The sequence below is a fragment of the Podarcis melisellensis genome (assembly GCF_964234715.1).
Source record: "Podarcis melisellensis genome assembly, chromosome: 2".
Classification (NCBI taxonomy): domain Eukaryota; kingdom Metazoa; phylum Chordata; class Lepidosauria; order Squamata; family Lacertidae; genus Podarcis; species Podarcis melisellensis.
In genome coordinates this window covers 70,082,219-70,102,649 of record NC_138529.1, presented here as the reverse complement: position 1 = coordinate 70,102,649, position 20,431 = coordinate 70,082,219, and the positions used below count along the sequence as shown (strand labels likewise).

At 42.2% G+C, this 20,431-nt stretch overlaps 1 protein-coding gene and 1 long non-coding RNA gene across 5 annotated transcripts in view; one reads left to right on the top strand and one right to left on the bottom strand.

Annotated features, from left to right (window-relative positions):
* Window positions 1–1,218, top strand: part of LOC309363912 — a 36,408-nt gene extending 35,190 nt beyond the window's left edge. Inside the window, exon 3 of the long non-coding RNA XR_014165646.1 lies at window positions 1,130–1,218. This is a non-coding gene — a long non-coding RNA (uncharacterized lncRNA). The remainder of the gene's footprint in view (window positions 1–1,129) is intronic.
* Window positions 1–20,431, bottom strand: part of BSN (bassoon presynaptic cytomatrix protein) — a 193,027-nt gene that overhangs the window by 129,152 nt on the left and 43,444 nt on the right. For all 4 annotated transcript variants that reach the window (XM_081900185.1, XM_081900184.1, XM_081900187.1 and 1 more), the window contains exon 3: window positions 12,634–13,470. In XM_081900185.1, the coding sequence (XP_081756311.1) occupies window positions 12,634–13,470 (837 nt within the window). The remainder of the gene's footprint in view (window positions 1–12,633; window positions 13,471–20,431) is intronic.

Sequence of the window (20,431 nt, the reverse complement as noted above, 5' to 3'; positions counted from 1 at the left end):
ATGCCTCTCTCCCCACCCCTTTCTTCTGTCTGTTCTTTTGATGCCTGGGGATGTAACATGCTTCTCTCTCAACTGCTGAGCTATCAGAGTGCTTTATATAATTTACAAGCATTATTCATAACAGCCAAATGCAAAAACTGGAAGTAGGACAGACTGTGCTTCAGTCCCCCGTCCCCCCGCCAATCCCACTTTTCCTTTCATTATAACTTCAAACCTGACTGTTACAGTGCATTTTTCCAGTAGGTGATATAAAGCAGGTCCATTCTCTACATTTTTGATATGACTAATTCTTTTGAACTCTGGTATGAATCATTGGTTTTTGATGGGAAATCAGGACCTTTGTAAGCCTAGATGACACCTGCACAGGGGCGCAAACTCAAAAATCTGTTTGAATGGAATCAACCAGAACTGGCAGACAGGCTGATTAAACAATATATGCTAAGTGGATCAGGAAGGAGCAATTCTTAGTGATAGTCTCCCATTAGATCTGTATAATCTCCGCTAATGATAAAGGTCCAGATAATGAGAACTACAATGCCATCCACTACTGCTTCTAAAGATTAAAGGGTTACAGAAAGATTGTTAACTAAAGAACACAGAGCTTTCACGTTCTGGATCCCATGCTCTTTCTCAAACAAAGCACAGAAGGAATATTAGCAATCCGACAGAGAAGGACTTTGCTAATAAAGGGATGAACACACTGGAAATGTGAGCTTGTAATGAGAATATAATGCCACAGCAAGAACTTTGCACAATTCTGAGTAATGTGTAGATGTAGAATTATTATGTATTACATTTATAGCTTACCTATCTTTCAAAGAGCTCAAATGTCGTACTTGGTCCCCCTCCACATTTTATCTTCACAACAACCCTGTGAGGCAGGTTAGGTGGCTCACCTAACTCACTAGTGGATCGGATAATAACTAATCTAAGGTGTCCTGGCAAGCTTCATGACTGTGTGGAAATTCACACTCAAGTAGCCAGTCACCACCAGGGAGAATGGGAACTCTAGAATCAATAGGAATTTATTCAGAGAAAAATAAAAACCAAAGTACTTAAGAACATAACAGAAACCTTGCTGGGTTAAACCATAGATTCATCCAGGAATCCACACTGTTTCCCACAATAGCCAAGCAGATGTTCATCAGAAGCCGGCAAGCAAGACATAAAGGCAATAGCACTCTTCTGCACTCACTTCCCAGCAGTTAGTACTCAGAGGCCTCTACTTAATGTTTCAGAAGCAAGGATGCTATGAAGAAACAGAGACAGAAGGTATAAGTATGCAATACAATAAAATAAATCATAGTTTGTGTATTGGGTCCAACTCCCAATTTTGGTAGCTAAAGCTTGCATCTGCTCTCTGGCATCAGGAGGACACCGTACATACATGGCTCTCAGTCCCCTCTGATTTTCAGGAGAGAGGTGGCAGTTTTTTTGAGATCGTATTTTCCTGTAAGCTTTAGGACTCCTTCCCATCTATAGGAACCTTCTCCAGCCCTGTCACTTATTTCATTTTGTCACCTGAATGCTAAGACTCTCTATTTGAAAATATGGGGAGTGATCATGCAAACATTAGGCTTCTGGAATTGCATATTATTATATTAAGGACGAACAGTGTAAAAACAAACCAATGGTGTTATGAGCTATATACCACAGTAACTATACAGACGAATGTCAGTCATTCAAAACATCACAACTGAGGGTTATTTTGGATGTCAAAGTAGGTGGGGAGGGGAAGAGAAAGTGCAATCTGCCATGTCTGAAGTGAACTTTTGCATTGCCCCACGCCCCCACATACAAGCTGTCTCCCCATTTGAAATTTGCACATCACCCCAAAGGTCATTTCTCTTGGCACTGCTCCGTAAGGCAGTTTAATAGATGCCAGTGCCTATCATATAGGTGCAAACAATTAAACAAGAAAGAGTAATTACAATATTGTGAACTGCCATAAAGATGAAAAATGTCTTTGGGTGTGTTCAGACTGCTGGGATTCTGCATGCTTTAAGAAAACTGCATGGAGCGTGTAAGGTATATGGCAGCCATAGGCAACCTTGGCCTGCCAGATGTTTTAGAACTACAACTTCCATGATCCCTAGCTAAAAGGACTAATGGTTAGGGATGGTGGGAATTGTAGTCCCAAAATATTTGGCAGGCCGAGGTTGCCTATGCCTGGTATATAGAATTTACAATGATCAATTGCCACATCTTTGTAGCATATGGGATAGGAGGTAGGTTATACAAAAACTTCTACCTCTCTTTTTTAGAAAAAGAAAATCATGTATTTAGTATTAATAGGAATAATATTAATTAAGTGGAAGTCATGTTACCAATATATCAATTTAATAATCAGGTCCAGAATGAGTCCATGTTTGATATTATACTTATGGATTCACAGGTCTTAAGATTGCTTATCCAAAGTTGTCCAGGGATAATTGGTGACTGAATCCATGCTCTGGCATATTTGCATGAGTAATGAAGCAATACTAACCAGCTTGAAAGTTGTCTGATGGACATGTTTTTCCATCAATGCCATTTTCCATACTTCCTGGTACCAATTATCCAGAAAGGAATTATTGCAAGACCTTCAATTTTTTAGCAATTACAAGTCTAGCTGCTATCAGCAGTGGCGTAGCGTGGGGGGTGCAGGGGGGTCCGGCCACACCGGCCGCAACATCTGGGGGTTAGGGTTAGGGGGCGCAAATCCACGAGTTAGGGGGCGCAAATTACTTGCCTTGCCCCGGGTGCTGACAACCCACGCTACGCCACTGGCTATCAGTAAGAATGTTACGAGTTTTTTGTCCAGCCCCTCAAATATATGTAATAATGCCAAGTGTGGGTCTGGAAGCAATGACTGATTACCAATTGTACCATGGAAAACTCCTCCTCATGATGTTGCAATTCTCTCACATTATCACCACATAAGGAAAAATGTTCCTCAGTTCTCACTTTGCCTCCAACATGATGGAGAAACCATGTTAGTCATTCATTTTATATGTGAGGAATAAGGTACCAGCGAAATGCCATCTCTAAAGAGTTCTCTCTGACTCTAGCAGAAATTGTTTCAACAGTGCTTTGCTTCAAATCCTTTTCCACTTAACCTTGCCAATTTCCAGAGTTAATGTTCCCCAATTCTTTTAAGTCTGTCATGCGCTCCCAATGTTTGAGCTAATAAATTTCTCTAGATATTTGACAGTATGCCTTTTCTCCAATTTGTGGTTTGGTTTATTAAATTCTCAAATATCATGAGAGGTGTAGTGACTTGACTCACAATTATGAACATTGTTACGAAACGTTCCTCCTGGTGGAGTTGCTTTCTAATTGATTTTGTAATTGTTGTCCTGATTTGGGTCTGATTCCCTGACTCCTGCAGTTCAAAATATTATCTAAGGTCCAATTCCTGTGCAACTTGGCATCCAGAATCTCAGATTGGGAGATTGAGGTGTAGCTAACTTAAATCATTTGTCTTTAGGGGAAGAGGAGAGTTGGTGGGATGATGTCATCACCTCCTCAACAACTTCAACCTTATTAAAAAGATAAAAAAATCTTCCAATGACTGGTGTGAACAGAGCTCTCCCACTATTCCTTTCCTAGCATAGTACAAAGGTGGATGTGTACATTCAAAGTATGTAGATATCTTTAGCAAATGTACAGTATAACACTAAGCAAGTTTACTTGAAAGTAAATGCCAATAAGTTCAATGTGGTTTACTCTCAGCAAGTGTCTTTAGGATTGCAATCTTACATTAATTTCTTCCTTTAATTTTTCAACAGAAGATAAATTCAATTTCCCTCCAAGTCTGGAACCAGGTCACTTCGCATGTCCATATCAAAATCCCCACCCACCCCCCAGTTCTGGCAAAGCACATCAAACTGATTTGCATTTATAGCAATAAATGAATGCTACTGCACAAAATCAGTGTGTTATTTTAGGGAAATAAATTAAAATAAATAAATCTCAATCCTGCAATTCCAAGAGGATTCGGTCCATGTGTACATACAATATGTAGAGATGCGTTTAGCAATGATAATCACTAAAACAACAGTGCTGAACACACCAGTAGTGTCTTGTCTTTCAAACTCTCTTTACTATTTCAGATTCAGATTCTGTTATATTCTCTGCTAGAAGCTTGACACAAATCATATGTCACTTTATCTTATTAGCTGAAGGGCTGTACTGCCACAGATTATTTTTGCATGTTCTTTCATTTACTCTTTAAAACCAAAGGGAAGTTGTCTAAGACTTTAGGCAATGCAGAAGGCAGTGCTAGGCAGTCATCATCCCTAAAATCTCTTCTAAGCACATGTTTATTCTATTGATTTTATTTATCTCTTTGTAGATATCTACAAAGATATGATTTTGTTCAGAAAGCTGCTATTCTGGATGATATCTATGTATGGGAATTCAGTCACTCCATTTGCCATGGAAGCCTCCTATTTGTTCAGATTTCCAACAGACTGAACTATGCAGACTGTAGTATGCATTGCAAATGTTGGCTTGAAATGTTCTGTCAACCAAAAGAGAACACCCAATCCATAGTATTCCTCTAGAAGCAGTAGGAGTATGGCTGCCTACCTTAAATAAGGATATTTTCCTGGTAAACAGTTTCTGCTGCTTTCCCCACAAAAATGAATATGGCTTTGCCTACTGATATAATAATAATAATAATTTACTATTTATACCCCGCCCAAGCCAGAATACCTATGACATGTATTACCCACTCATTTGCTCCCATTCTGCTAATTGAATATCCAACAAAGACATTAGCCCTACATATGTACTCACCACGAGCAATGTCTTCCTATTAATGCTCCAATATTTTTGTTTAGATGACATGATATTAATTTCCCTTTAAAGAACCATAATTTTTCTATTTTTGAATAACCTGGACAGCATGTCCATGCTGGGGTCTGCTCTTATCTAACTTGTTCTAATCTCCACATTTCTGGCTTTCGCTCCTGCACATCTTCCATTATTTTTATTATTATTATTATTATTATTATTATTATTATTATTATTATTATTTTGTTTCAGGTTGTCATCCCATTGCTATGATCATATTCCTCTCTCTTTACACTTCCACATAACTCCTTCTATAACCCTCCAGTCCCTATTTGCAAAGCTGCTCCACATCTCTGTCTGCATACCATGCCTCACATCTCTCCTTATTTCCCCTGCACTCTTTCAACATCCCAACAAGATTAGCTGCTATTGGTGTGCTTTTTCTTCCACTGTGAATCTTGCCATGACACTTTCAACGACTGTATCATATCCCCTCTCTTTTTCATCAAGTCACTTCCTTCCCTCCTCAAGACTAGCTTCATCACTATGTGTTTCTAGAATCAGCTTAACCTTACCTTGTACTCCAAATTCTTCCTTACCTCATTTCTAGTTCTCTGCCAAACCATGACCTCTCTGTGTATCCCTGTCAGCCAGTTTAATATAGACTATAAGTGCTCTGGGAAGGGACTGTATCAGCACTGCTAAATAAATATTAAATCAATCAGAGCTGGGACACATCTATTTTTTCTTCGATTAATTTTCTATAATAGTTAGTTATGCAAAATTAATAAACAACAATAATGACAGACCTTTTGCCATATATATTAAGAGAGGCATTGCCTCCCATTGGCTGAATAGTGATACACCATGGAGAGAGCTGCGGAGCTATCATGGATTCTCTCTCCAGGGGAAAGGGGTTAGGAAAGCAACCCTGAAATAGGTCTGCTTCTACGGCTTGAAATGGTCTCCCCAGAGATCTGAATAACAGCCAACTTTCTAGCTGTACACAAGAAGCTGTCTAGGGAGGGAGGTTGTGAAATCTCCTTTGGGGCTTGAATATGCATCTGCTGGGGATTTTTCTGCAGTACAGAATATTAGGGCAGGGATATTTAGATGGCACAATTTCTTTCACACACACAGCAAACTATGTAACACTGCATATATCTCCACAACTGTTCCTCCTTCCCCAGGAAAAGACTGCAACCTTGGCATATATGCACATGTACCGTAGGATCACAACTTGTGCTGATTTAACTTGTGCGACTGCAACCTGACGCGCCTGGTGGCTGGCCAGCTGATATCACACTAATATTAAATGTATGCAAGTCGCAGAGTTCCTTGCCTTGCTTACCGGGCTTGGGAAGGTCTCCTGTGGGTTCTGGAGGCCTTCACAAAATCTTGGAAGCCCTTGCAAGATCTCGTGCAGGCTTTGGAAGGTAAAATTGCTTGTGCTGGGATGGTTCCAGGGGATTGTTTTGAATATACACAACTTTGGCTTTACGTACTACCCCCTCAGAAAGTAAACCCTGAGCAAGACACGATCCTACTGTATGTGTATATCACCACTTTACACATGAAGTCAGAAATTGGGGCTACTCCTCTTGTAACCCTATAACACTGCTTTTCAACAGTGACGGTGGCAGGTACATTATAGACAGGGGTTCAGAACCCCTCTGAAACAGGAATCCATCCTCCATTGGGAGCAAAGCATGTATAATCTTTTAACAGCTCAAACTGGGCTCATCTTCCTCAGTAGTTCAGTCCTCTGGAGTGTTTGGAGTTGTATCTGCTGACCTTGGTGACTGCAGAGCTAGAACAGCTAAAGAGGGGGGGAAAGAGCTGCAGTGTAGCACTCCTGCAGAAAAAGTGAGAGCTGCAATCCATGCCTCCACTTCTGGCAAAGCGAGTAAAGGCCTTAGAGGATCTCCTGCAAATCCAATCCAGCTCAGGGAGGCAAAACGTGCTTAAAATCTGTAAAAATGTTTCCTACAGTATAAGATTCAAGAGAAATGGACAACTGAAGTCCTTTGAACAAGGAGATGGCTGCCTCCAAAGAGATTTTAAAAATCAATATTATAAAAAATATAATGGAAATTGACTTGGAGGGGATAAAAAGCATTATTCAGTTCAATTCAGATGTAACAGATGAACTCCTTGTACCAAACACATCCCTGAACCATCCGTTTAAACAGTGTTTCATAGACGTGTTGCATTTTCATGTTTCCACTATTTTTCAAATTAACACTGGGGTCACATATCAGTCTTACCTAAAGGGGATTATTTCTAGTCATGGGAGTCTCACTGGGAAGAACACAGCTGGGGAGAAGCAGTTTTCAGTGGAAGCATTCAGCAACTCCTTCCATCTCCCCATGTTGCCCTTTAAATTGTCCTCCCGCTCTCTGGCTTCATAGGAAGCCAACAGACATCCGAATTTAATATACAGGGCTCCCACTGCCACCATCAGATTTCTCCTCTTCTTTAAAACATTCAGCATATAATGCTATATACACTGAGTTCAATGTTTCTTTCTTCCTTCCGAGCTGAAAAGAGTTACAAGTGCTGCCATAAAGAAATGAAAACATTGAGAAAGCAGTGTGTATGTAATGGGGCATAGCACAAGTCTGCTCACCTTCTCTGGTGGGTGGCGTTGTGGCTGGGCCTCAGCCCCTGCAATGATCTGGCTGGGGGTGGAGACTTACGGCCTCCTTGATGCTGTCTGGCCATGTTGCCAGTGCTAGGGCAGGGCCCTGACCAGGGGTGGCCCCGCCATCCAATCAGTGCCGGCAGGAGGCATGGCCGCAGGTAATTTAAACTGCAGTGTGGCCAGAGACCATCCTCTCGCGCCTTTTGCCATGTAATGGGGCATAGCACAAAGTAACAAGAGATCTATTCACCCCAAAACACACAAATTGTATGCAACCCCAAGTAGAACAGCTTGGAGCCCAGTTCCCCCCAACTTACCTGATTGTCCATTGTTGGGTAAACCCAAATTTACTCAACATAAGACTGGTGTTGTTTGAGGGTAACATCACGTGGACTACACAAATTAAAAGTGAAAGCAAACAGCTGCCAACCCACAATAAACCTCAGTGTGGAAAAGCCCCATGTATCTGATTAGAGTAGGTGTAGCTCAAAAAAGCTTGTCCCAAAATAAATGAATTAGTCTTGAAGGCGCCATAAGACTCTTTTATGTTTCTCCTCCAACTAACATGGCTATCTCTCTTGCAGTTAAAATCAATAGTACTTCCAAGTTTTCTAAGTATAGTTAGGACTGAGCCAGGGGTGCCGACTTGCCCCCCACATTAAGGGGGCGCAGTCATGTGATGTGTCATGTGATGTCGCCCATGAGACCTGTGGAGGGTGATCTCCGCGCTTGCTTGTCCCAGCCACAGCCCAGGAGCCGGGGTATGGCTGGGACAAGTGAAGCAAAGATCACCCACTCTCGTCCCAGCCGTGTGGAGTCTGGGTTGCTGGGCAAAGGCTGGCGCTGGGATGTGCATGCAGTATTGGGGGGAGCACTACCCCATGCCAAAAAGTATTGGCAGAGCTGAAGACCCCTCCGCCCCCTATACCCAGCACTATTGGACTGAGCTGTTAAAATTGCATGGACATGACAGGCAAAATCTAATAGCAAGCATTATTTTGTCTCACTGTACCTTTCATGAACAATGTGAAGTCTGCTTTTAACAACAAACCTTGTTATAGCTATAGAGAACTGCTTTAAATAAAAGTTCTCCAGGAGTACAGTACTGCCTTCATTTCTTTCCTTCTTTTTTGGTGCAGAAAACTTACATTGCCTGTAGTCTTTGGTTTATTATTTATCAATCTTTAATTAGCATAATCTTGCAGATATTGAAATAAAAGAAAAATACACAGTGGTGCACCTAACATTCTCTGTTTCTGTTTGTATGGCAAGCAGCTACACAAGCAGACAGAACTGTTTGCTGAACATTAATTTTTGATTTTAGCAAACGGGCAAGTTCACATGCCTACAAGTCAGCTTGCTTCTGAGCACAACTAATTATATAGTAGAAGAGCTCACCACAAGCACAAATCACAGAGTCAGCTGTGTAGATTCTTCTAATCTTCTCCACAGGACAAACAAATAATTTGCACCGATGCTGTAAAGATTTCATCCTATACCTGGCAAGAAGGGCAGAGTCGCCCAGAATTAGGGTGGCATAGTGTGGTTAAGAAGATTGCAGTTGGACTCCTATTCTGCTCTGAAAATCACTGGGTGACTCTGGGTCAGCCCCTGGGCCAGCTTTTCTCACAGGATTCTTGTGAGGACAGAATGGGGGCAAACCCTCATTTATGTTTTCCCAAGTTCCTTTGGGAGAGGGTGGGGCATAAATGCAAAGAATAAAATAAGTAAAAGGCAAGTTTAGTGTTGATGACTGTGCTCCAGGTCCACTCAATTGGTCCTTGGGGTGCTGCATAGAAAGGCCGACATCTTCCTTGCTCCCTAACAATTCTAAGTTTGGGCAGCAGCAGGGAACACTGGTCTTCTGTCCCAAGGGAATCAAACATGCTTCTACTCTGCAATTGCCATCCTAAGATCTGAGTCTATACATTCTGGCACTACAGCACCATTGTTTTTGCAGGCCAATTGCTACATTTCTATTAAAGAAGGAAAACAATATACAAATGTAAATTTTAATCAATATATGACTGAACAGGTTTTTATTCTGCCAGCTTATTCATTAGGAGTTGACGGAGAGAATGGTGAAATGAACAATCCAACGAGCAAACAGTTTTAATGGTTCCTTACTTTCCCAGCCTTGCTAGGTTAGCAAGAGTGATATACAGTTTAACTCCCCGCCTCTTTTCTTCAGTGAATCATGCTTATACATGGCTACAAACTGCCTGTTTGGGCAGACTGCTGCATATCTTTTTGTAGAGCGCAGTACTCATCCCTGTATTCTCTTGGTGCCAATGGGGAATTTCTTCCCCAAAGCAAATACTAGCTTTAGTAAAAGGATTGTCCTCAGGACTGAAGCAGGGGAGGAAAGCCTTAAATTCTCCCCTCCGCACCTGCTGGCGGAATTTGCATCTTTTAAAAACCTGCATTTTTGTTCGGCATTCATAAATAACTCAGAATTTGGCAGTAGCAGCCTATTTCAAACATTAGGCTTGCAGTTCCAGAGTCCTATGGAGTTATTTTGTTTACACAAAACACTGCAGAAGTCGGAATACCCCAAACTTTATAGTGTCAGAGATTTGCTGATTTATTGGCTGTTAGGAGAGCTGGACCACCCATGAGGCAGGATGAGGGAGCCGCCTGAAGCAGCACCCCCTAAGGGGTGGCACACTCGTTCAACTGCCAAGGTGGAGGTGAAGGTAGAGGCATCTTCTACTGTAAGGAGCTAACCATATACATTTGAAAACCCTTCCTACTTCCCATTGCTATTTGTTGCCCCATTTTTAACTAATGGCTCATCCCTTCATCAGAACTTGGCTGTATCTTGCTCCTATGGAATGTTCCAATCTGCACTGTACTGCTTCAGTCAAGGTTTTACATTCTGTAAAATGTAATATGGCATCCTCTCTAGCTCCTTGTTCTTCTGCTCTTACATGCAACATTGAGCTATGTGGGGTTTTAAAAGGGTCCCCCAGTCCCTGACATTACTATTCAAATGCTATGAAGCTGCTGCTGACTTCATTGCACCAATGTTACAAAGTCACTGCTCCATGCAAAGAAATGTCATTACCCAATTCACATGATTACACCGTTTAAGCCATTTTTTTATCAGACAAGGAAAACAAGGTGTGAGTTCCCAGAGAAAGCTAGTGTGATGCTTAAAAATAAAAAACACACTTGCTTGCAATTTCATACTTGTTGTAGATGGTTTGAACTTCCAACTTAGGATTAGTGTACTCTTTTGGGGTCATCTAGGGGTGCAGCTTGGCTTGTTAAAATAAGGGGCCTTTGGGCTTCCTGTGGATAGAGCTATATAATAATGCAGTACGCTACTAGTCTTGCAACTTCCGTGGTAGCATCACACCCACACAGGCATTTCAACGCCACCACTAAAATGCAGCACTCTTTTGCTGTGTGGGAGGTGACAGCTGTTTGACAGTAGTAGTTAAAGTAAACCAGAAGCCACTTAAAGTTGTTGTGAGAAACATCTATATACACTTGAAATTTCAAGATAGCTCTTTTCCCCCTTTGGGGAAATGAAGGGTGCAGGGAGGGCTAAATGGTACTTGGATTCAAGCCAGGTAATCACGGACTGGATTTTATGTCCCATCCAAGCAGTATATGTACCCACAGCGGTGCAGCACCCCACAACACGGTCACAGCGTTGCTTCTGTGCTAATTGAGAAGCCATCTGCTGCCCAGGTATCAGTTTCAGTTCCCAGAGCACCAGGAACTGCACAGATCCCTGACTTTACATTGCAGAAGAGAATTTTTAAAAAGAGTAAGACTTTTAGGACCAGCCCCAAAAACCATCTCCTGAAATAATGCCCTTCAAATCAAAAGGCACTGCTGTGCCATAAACGCTGATCAGATTTTTTATGCGTATGTCACAGTAACTTTTAATCTGATTTAAATAACAACAACTTTAACCCAATTTTATGATTTAGAATGGAATTTTTTTATATCTCCAAAAAGATGGAAAAGTGGTTTAGAAGAAACAAAATTGCTTCCAAATAAATTACTTTTGTAAAATCCTATAAATCAATCTTCTTAATATTGTGCACTAAGAGGCAGGCTTGTGCTTACTATGCATTTTCCAACCTCCATTTCCACCAACAAAAAATATACGATCCATACTAGAGACTGGGTGGATAATAGATCCAAGCCATGTGACTCAGTTCTCTGTAGTTATAACCTCTGGTTATAAGCTCCCTGCTATGCTCAGGATTATCAGATAAAGATGGTAAATTAATTGAGTACTCTCAGGTTCTGTGCCTCTGGTCTGGACTCATGAAAGGGCCACCATTGCTCCATGGTGATTTTTGCAATGATCCATTAGATTCTAACAGAACTGGAGGACTTCACATATATTTCCAATTAGATGTAAAGGGTATGACTACACCATCTTCCTAGGAAATTCACCATTTACAGTTCATGCTAAGACTGATTACCTATGAAAGCAGCATGACTTCCAGGTGCAAATCAAAGACTTTTTTTTAATAAAAGGATGGATGACTCATCTACTATCATATTTCCTTTAAACTTCAGAAACCCAAGACCAGAATATGCATTCGTAACCATTTCCATATTGCAGAACAGGAAAGATATCTGTGTGGTGATACAAGACTTGGGTACCTTAAGACCTTTCCCTATGTACATTCTTCTGCCCTTACCCACAAGGACAAGGTTCATCAAGTCAACTCCAGCCTTCATGAACTCACTAGGCAAGGCCGTTACTCCATCAACTCTTTGGCAATCAAATAATTATCATCAGTATCTATCCCAGCAAGTTGCAAAGCATTCTGTCATTTCAGCTTGGGATCCAAACCAAACGCAACCAAATCCAGAGCAGCTCCTTCTTACCCAGGCTTGATGCTTTTGTGTTCAGAAAAGAAAAAATTACTTGCCCGCTGCTGTCACAGTGCTACTTTCCCAGGGACCCTCATCCTCTCACAGGCCAAGAAAACATGATCGCTTTGTTCCCCCCGTCTCTTCCAAAACCAAATTTTGGAGGAGCAAGAGGGAAACTACATAAGATTCCTTTTTGCATTTATTTTCCTATGAGAATAGTTGCTAATTTCCCCCATCAAACCAATCAAAAGATGCACTGCCATTCATATCCTTATCAACCATATCCTTATCCATATTGAAACCAGCCACAGGAAATGCACTGATTTTCAACACTGTGTTAAAAATTAAATTAGGAGCCTTACCTCCACCAGATGAGGTGTTGGGTTGAATCCACACATGTTGCAGACCTGCTGCTTACAGGATGTACAGGTATTATAGTTGGAGGGTTCACCGGAGCCCACGTTGATCTCTGCTTTACAGAGGGGGCACAAGACCCTTGCTTTCGGCACTTCCTTTGGCTTAATTACTTGTTCTGCTTTTGCTTGCTTTGCAGCCGGGACAGTTCCAGCCTTACCCTGCATTCCAGGTGTGGTGCCTGGGGCTTTAGGACCAGCTTCTTTGCTGGCATCGCTGAAGACAATTTTCGGAGGCACTTTGCCAGGGGACTGCTGACTTGGTGGGGTGGCCTCTGGCTGGACAGACATGAGTGTGCTTGCCTGGGTCAAGAGGGAAGCCCCAAATCCAAAGAGTTTACCAGTGAGGCCCTCTTGGGGCTGCTCTTGCACCCCAGCACTGGGGGCAGGGGCCGAAGTCTTAGCTGGAGAGTCTCCCACAGTCTTTCTCTGATCAGTGGACGAAGGCTTTGCTTGCTGATGCTGAGGGGAAGACCTCACCACTTCCTGAGGAGCAGCAGGTTTTGGCTGGGCTTGGCTGGGTGGTTCCCTCTGGGCTGAAGCGGGGGGTGGTTTGGGGGTCTCAGGCTGCATGACACCAGCACTTGGCCTGGGGCCTGGCTGCATAGTTCCTGGTTGTTTCTCTGGTCCTGGTGCCACATGGGGCAGTGGCTGTTTGGCTGGGGAATGGGAGGGGGAAAGTGCCGGAGAATGTAGCTGCTGCTGGCTTTTGGAACGGGGCGCAGTGGTCATGTCCATCCCCAAAGCTCTCTGCATCTGGCAATTTAAACATAACCACTCTTGCACCTAGAAGACAAAAACAAAGAAAAGCCCATAAAGATACATGCACAACTCGGTCATTAGACAGCTAGACTGGCAACATGAGATCACAGAACCTTTGTCCCTTGTTGAATGTTGCTTTTCTACCCAATGAACAAAACAGACTCAGTACATGTCTATAAACTCTTTCTCCAGAAAGATATTTTGCTACTCAATAAACATCAGGGGTCCATCTGTCAACTATTTCTTTTCTTTGAAGGCCTCCAGTGAAATCTCTGTCTCTAATACATCCAGCATAAATTTGTCTCTATGACCTAGTTCATGTCTGATGAAGGCCTCGGCCTAAGCATCCGAGGAGAATGTGGGACTGAGGAGCATGTAAGTCCCCCAACATCTTCACAGCCATGCCACACTGTTTGTGTGAACATTTTAAAGCTGGTATGATTAGGCAAATGGCAGTGGCAACATAGCTGGCCTCCATCTGGTGTTATCAGTTCAAGCAGTGGCGGAGGAAGCCGCCCAGCCGCCTGGGGTGCACCGTCCATAGGGGCGAGGCTCACCGCGGGGCCTCCAGAGCCTGCCTGTCTCCTCCCACTCAGCCGCCCTACAGCTGGTGGGGAGGCAGTGGGCGAACCGCTTGGGCAGTGCAGAGCCTGCGTATGCCCAAGCCACCGCATCTCTCCCGGGAGAGGGTCTGCGCGCACTGCAGACCCTGCGGTGAGTATCGCCTGGCATTTTGTCACCCCCCTCATTGTTGACACCCGGGGCAGCCCACCCCTACCACACACCCCTTCCTCCGCCCCTGAGTTCAAGCATGAACACAGCCTAAGCGGGAGCACAGCAGCCCTGTGTGCTGCCAAGGAGGCCACCTACAAGTATGTGAGACTTAGTTTAGTGGCACTGTTCAGCTCGGTATTCTCCAATGCTTATCTCGGAAAACTTGTTCAATGAATGGCCAACCCTGGCAGTGGCACGTAAAAATCATGTAGTACTATGTATACCCAGACAGCATGACTTGCACACTGCTGCCAGGTTGGTCATTGGCGGAAAAAGATTAAGTTTTACTACATTCTACAACCTTTCAAAGCTCTGGAAAGCAAACACAGCAGCATCTCAGAGGCAAGATGGAAAGGTTCAGCCTTCCTCACCAGACATATATGGTTGACTGAAAGCAAGACACATTTTCACTCAATACATGTGAAACCCCTAGATACAAAATGAAAACTGTGACATGCCTTGGCTAAGTACTAACAAATGAAACATTCTCCCCATGAGAGAGATACCCAGTGACACAATAATATCTGAATCAAGTTAATTAAAGAGGCTTTATGGGAGCTGCAAATCTTTTGATTCTTTGAATCCCCAGGACACCATGTGACTGTACAAATATTAATATATAACACACTGTTGGATAATCACAGTTCATAAACTGGAGATTTTCTTAGGCAAGCAATTGCAGTCCTAAAAAGCAGCACAGTCAAGAAAGGTTTACAATAGAGGAAAATAATAGCTGAGAATTTCAGAGCAAGGCTGAGACAGTTAGGGCAGCAGCAATGCATATAGTTGCTCTTTTAACTCAAGAAGCCCAAAGCATGTATTAAATCCCACCATTTTAATCCTGTCCTCCCACTCTCCCTGAACTCTTACTGCTTGCCAGCTCCCCTGGTCCCAAACTATTTCCAAACTGAGGATCCTCAGCCCATGATTAAGTACCAGTTCATCTTCTGGGGCTAAAGAGCTGGAGGAGTCACAGATTTGGGCCCTGGCAGTTCTAGAACTGTTGAAATGCTACTGCTGATACTAAGACTTCAAGGGGTGCAAGCGTGACGATCTTTGCAACTGATCACTCCGAAAGAAACGGAATCTACTTTTTCATTTAACCTTGGGAAACTTGCCCTTCTGGTTCTTTACCCACAGACCTAATGCTATGTGAATCAGAGCAGAATGCACAGCCATTTTAGTTTCAACATTTCATAGCTTTGAAAGGCTGTACGCAGACTTTTCAAAAATGAGGTGAGGTAAAACCTTTCTCACCACTGAGAAAACAAACAAACCAATAAGGCAGTAGCAGAGTCAGGAACAAAAAAGACTGCCATTTTCATCCACCTGCCAGAGACACTTATTTGACAACACCAGTTTGAAAATGGATAGATACACAAAATAGCTTACAATTACAGATATCCTTCACTTCCTATATAATTTTTCAAAATCAACTATTACAAAAATGCAGTACTGCATTAATGAAATGGTTCATCAGTAGTGAAAAGGCTGCTGCCGAGTAGGAGAGCAATGCTGTGTATGCACAATGGTCCTGAGTTCAATCTTCAGTTAAAATATCAGACAGGAATGCTCAAAAACACCACCGCCTGAGACCCTGAAATGTTGTCTGTAAAAACAGACAACGTTATGCAATACGAACCAATGTCTCAGTGAAAAACAGCTTTGTATGTGCCAGTGAATTATGTGTGTAGAATGTATTAATTTTGCCTGCTTTCTGGGTCTGGGACAATTGCTTCTTGTGTTCACGGTTGCTTCTTGTGTTCCTTTTACACTGGTACAAAAATCACAACAATAAAAATAGGCTGCCTCAGGAAGGGGGAGAGAGAGAGAAGAAAAACTGGAGGAAATGCTTCATAATCAATCAAAACAGCCTCTGCCTTGATATATGCAAAAGGAGAAAGCTAAATTCCTGTGATTTTCAGTACTCAACCAACCACATCTGTGTGTCAAAAAGCATCTGCAAAGCAACTGGTAGCTATATACCAATCTGTGAAATAGCACACTTATCAAAGATGCTTCCAGTGCCGCTGACGCAGCAGTTAGTAATTGCTTTACTTAGCAGGAGAGCTGAAAAGGCTGCACTAAGACGGCAGCACTAGGTGAGATTGAACTAGATGTTCCAGCTCAAAGTGTTGTCATCTCTGCAAGCAACACCCCACCCAACTGTACCTGACAACTGCCCAGTTTGTCTACATTTGAAAAGGAAGCTAGAGATGGATTGGAGAATTTGGTGCAGAAAAACTGGGGAGGAAAGGGGTAAGTACCCCTATTCACCTGCTGCATCTCCAGTCAAACTTTACTGATCACAAACTGACTAACAAGGCTGCATTAAATGCAACTGTCTGTGATGTGTTGTTTACCTTGATAAGGCTTCCAGAAGAAAAAAATACTGGCCCCTCAACCCACCCCCTGCAAGCCTATTAACTTCATTCATTCTTCATTCTATTGATTTAGTATCTTAAAATGGCACAACTGCAATGAACACAATACAGACATCTTTTGCATGACTGGCAACTCACTCCTATAAATGTTTACTTGGAAGGATCATTGAGTTCAACAGGACTTACTGCCAGGTCAGTATGCATTAAGACTGCAACCTAAACCAGTCTTTAAAACATAATCAAGGCTTTAGGTTTCTGTGCAACTCCATTTGTAGTCCAAAGATGAGAAACTGTGTGACTTATGAAAAAATGCAGGAATTGTCCAATAAATTAAGTCACTATTTACAAAAAAAAAAAAAAAAGGATCCACAGAAAATCATACCTACTAAGCAGTGTTTTTTTTCTTTTTTTTTAAAAAAAGTTTAGGGGTACTCTCAGTTTCCTACTCATATTGAAATACTGCCCCTTAATGAGGCCAAACTTAGATTCACAAAATGTTTAGGGGTAGGCGTACCCCTGCGTACCCCCAGGAAAAAAGCACTGCTACTAACCATGATATATGGTTGTATGTAAGAGGGTTCCATAACTCTGAAAGCAGAATTAAACCCATCCTAGTCCCAGTGATTTTAAAGGCCTGGCTTCCTGCTACAGCTTCCCCATCCTATAATCACCAACCAACAGAAATCAATTTTATAGGGGCTGAACTTTTACAGGGGGAACTTCCAGAAAACAGAGCTAATAAAGAATGCCCCCCACCTGCACACGCACGCACACACACACATTCAGAAACTAGACAGCACAACACCTCTGTTATCTGAGAGCAGGTCTTCCAATCAAGACACTGAGCTGTCAATTATAACCGGCAAAACGTTCCTCCAGCAACCCAGCCCAAGGCAAAAGGACAACCCTTCCAGTTCATTAAGAAATACTTCTTGTGTGATTTGATGCCTCACTAGATCCCATTTAGATGTTCTTTGTCCTTTGGCTCCTGGAAAAGACCAAAAGGTCTGAGCACGTGCATGCGTACAGGTCTTTCTTCCCTGCTTTGCAAGCCAGAAATGTAGGAAAGTCTGCCCACAGTGAGTGTAGATGTTTTCTCTGCTTCTTTCCCTTTGCTGTCTTAAAAAAATTGCAGCCAACACAGCACACCTTCAGCATCAGCCCTCTCAATCAAGGCAACAGCATTTAGGGTGCTTTTTGATGCTGTGCTGAAAAGGGCCATGGGACAGGCACGTGAATAAACAAGAAGCCTCAGGGCCCTGGCTAGTCACTCTTTGTCTTTCTCAGAATTAAAATAGCAACTTGAGAGGGAGGAGGGTGGCCTGAAGGCAACAAGGATCACTGGTGCTCAAAATTGTTTTCATTCACTGGTACCTTATGCCTGAAGCAGAAGCAAACACATAAAGACATTGGATTTTTGTACAGGGGGGGGGGGGAGGGAGTTTAGCTGGAGGGTACAATACTGATGCTTTACACAATAGATATTATACTAGAAAGAGCAAACCGCTTTGAGTAAACAGACTTACATTTTATAACCTTAGCGCATGTCGGCATCAAGATATTCACACAAAACAGTGTTAGCCTGTGTGGGTCCACATATTTACACATCCCCCCCCCCCAAGCTGAAGGCCGCAACACAAGTCTCTTCAGGGCCTCCTTTTACAAACAATGCTGCTACTTCTAAGCGTACTGGCAAAAAGACTTCCGGCTTACTGCAGTGCAATGTACTGTACTGACAGAGACTGCTTTGCAGCACCTTCCTGAAAACTGAATGCATCTTAGAATTTGAACTCATTGCCTCGTCATGGGCGCACTATTGTTTTCACCTTGCTGTACTTCCCCACATAAAGCTGTATACATTAACATAGCTAATATCAGGCAACTGAGAGCTGGAGGCCAACCATTAACTGATTTTGTTAAAATTAAAATTAAATATTGCCCCTCAACTAAGAATCACAGGACAGTTTACAGTATAAAAACGCAAAAATACACAACGTAATAACAAACAAAACAATAGCCATCCCCCCATACAGATTATTATTAACATGAAAAGCACACATTGTAAAACACCTCTCAATTTTCAGGGGCAAGCTAAAGGTTGTGGCTTGGGAGCAAACCAGAGGGAAAACCTAGCCTCAGTTCAACGTTGGGATCATGGTATCCCTTTAAAGGGATCCTGGGGGCAGTGCTTTGTCCTGATGTCCAAAAAGGGACTGATGGGCCATAGCTCCCCAAAATGGTAGTCTTAAAGGTGGGGCCACCCTGATTTGATGTACATGATAGGGTGACCCTTAACCTTGTCAAGCATCTGTCAGCAATTGGGCTGGTCGATGTTAGGATACACACTCAATGCTGATGCCAAAACCTGCTAACAACTGTAATCAATAAAGTTGTGGCCTGTAAAATCCCAATACTGTTGTCTTGTGGTTTGTTGCAACTAATATCATACTGCCCCGTCCCACCCATATCTGCACTGGGCCTGGGCCAGCAAAACATGTCTAGGGCTGAAGATTATCTCTTCCTCATGCTCGTTTACCATATAGAGTTCTTCCAGTTATACATTCAGGGATAATTATTCCCTTAGAGAATTGTTTTCAGCTTTGAAATTTTGTTGGAAGGCTACAGGTAAAGTTCATAACATTGTCTATTTATTTTTAATATTGCATTGTTATGTTGTTATGTACTCAGTAGTATCTTGGGAAGAGCCAATCTTGGCTGCCATCCAAACAACAGCTTCTGAGGAAGTACTGAAACAAAAATATATGCCAGAGATTTTAAACAAGATTATCTATACTCCTGGATAACAACATTAACTGTATTTCTGCATGAAATTTGTACAGTAAATCTATGGATGCATGGGATGCACAGGCAAACTGTGTTATCCAGCATCCTGCTAAAAAAATCATGTTGTGCAAAATGTGCAAAAGAACCTCACAAAAATAATAAAAAATAAAGAACAGGGAAGAGTTCTTTCTCTATAGGTTGCATTAAAATGTAAGTTTTTCTTTTGGCTATTAGCTGAACTTTGGTCAGATCACACAGAGAGGGTCCTGATAACAACAAAAATCTGTTCACATATGACTGAATTAGAAATCTCTCAAAGTTGCCCAAGCATACAAACAAGTTCCTATCTCCCAATGGAATTGTATTTGTAATTTGAATCAAACAGAGAATGTAATTCACTATGTACTAAAATATCCCTCATATGATTGGTCAAGGGGAAATACTTGAGAAATAACCTAGCTTAAATAACCTATTTTGATTAATAAATCATCTGCTTATTAGAAGATTTGTCAATAATTGTCAGTGCTGCATGCCTTAGCAGCAAGGAAATCTCAAGTGGAAGAAATGGAAAAGATCAGGGCAGTTAATGTAGGGGACTCCTAAGCAGATAAGAAATATGTTTGGTTCAGTTTAAATTGAGATGTTATTGTTCTAGATCTCCCTCCCTTGTTCACACACGGTTATATTTTAGTATGTTTCCCCTATAATGTAATTTCTGTGATGAAACCTTTGATACTGAACCTTTATCTACTTTTATCAACGGCTAGTATAATATGACTGATGAATGAATGACAGCTTGCCGTCAAAATTTTTGCTCCCTGAAACATCCAAAATCTGGAGAAGTGAGTATTCTGACTGGGAGTTGTGTTCCAATCCACAAACAAATTTGGGAATGTCAGATCAAGCTGGTCCCCTGCAAAAAGTGGAACAAACAAATTCCTTCTCCATCCCCAGCTGACACATCACCAAAAACCTCCGATGACCTGCTAGCAGTTTCATACATACGGAATAGCATGATGTAAAGAATAGAATCCTGTGGGTCC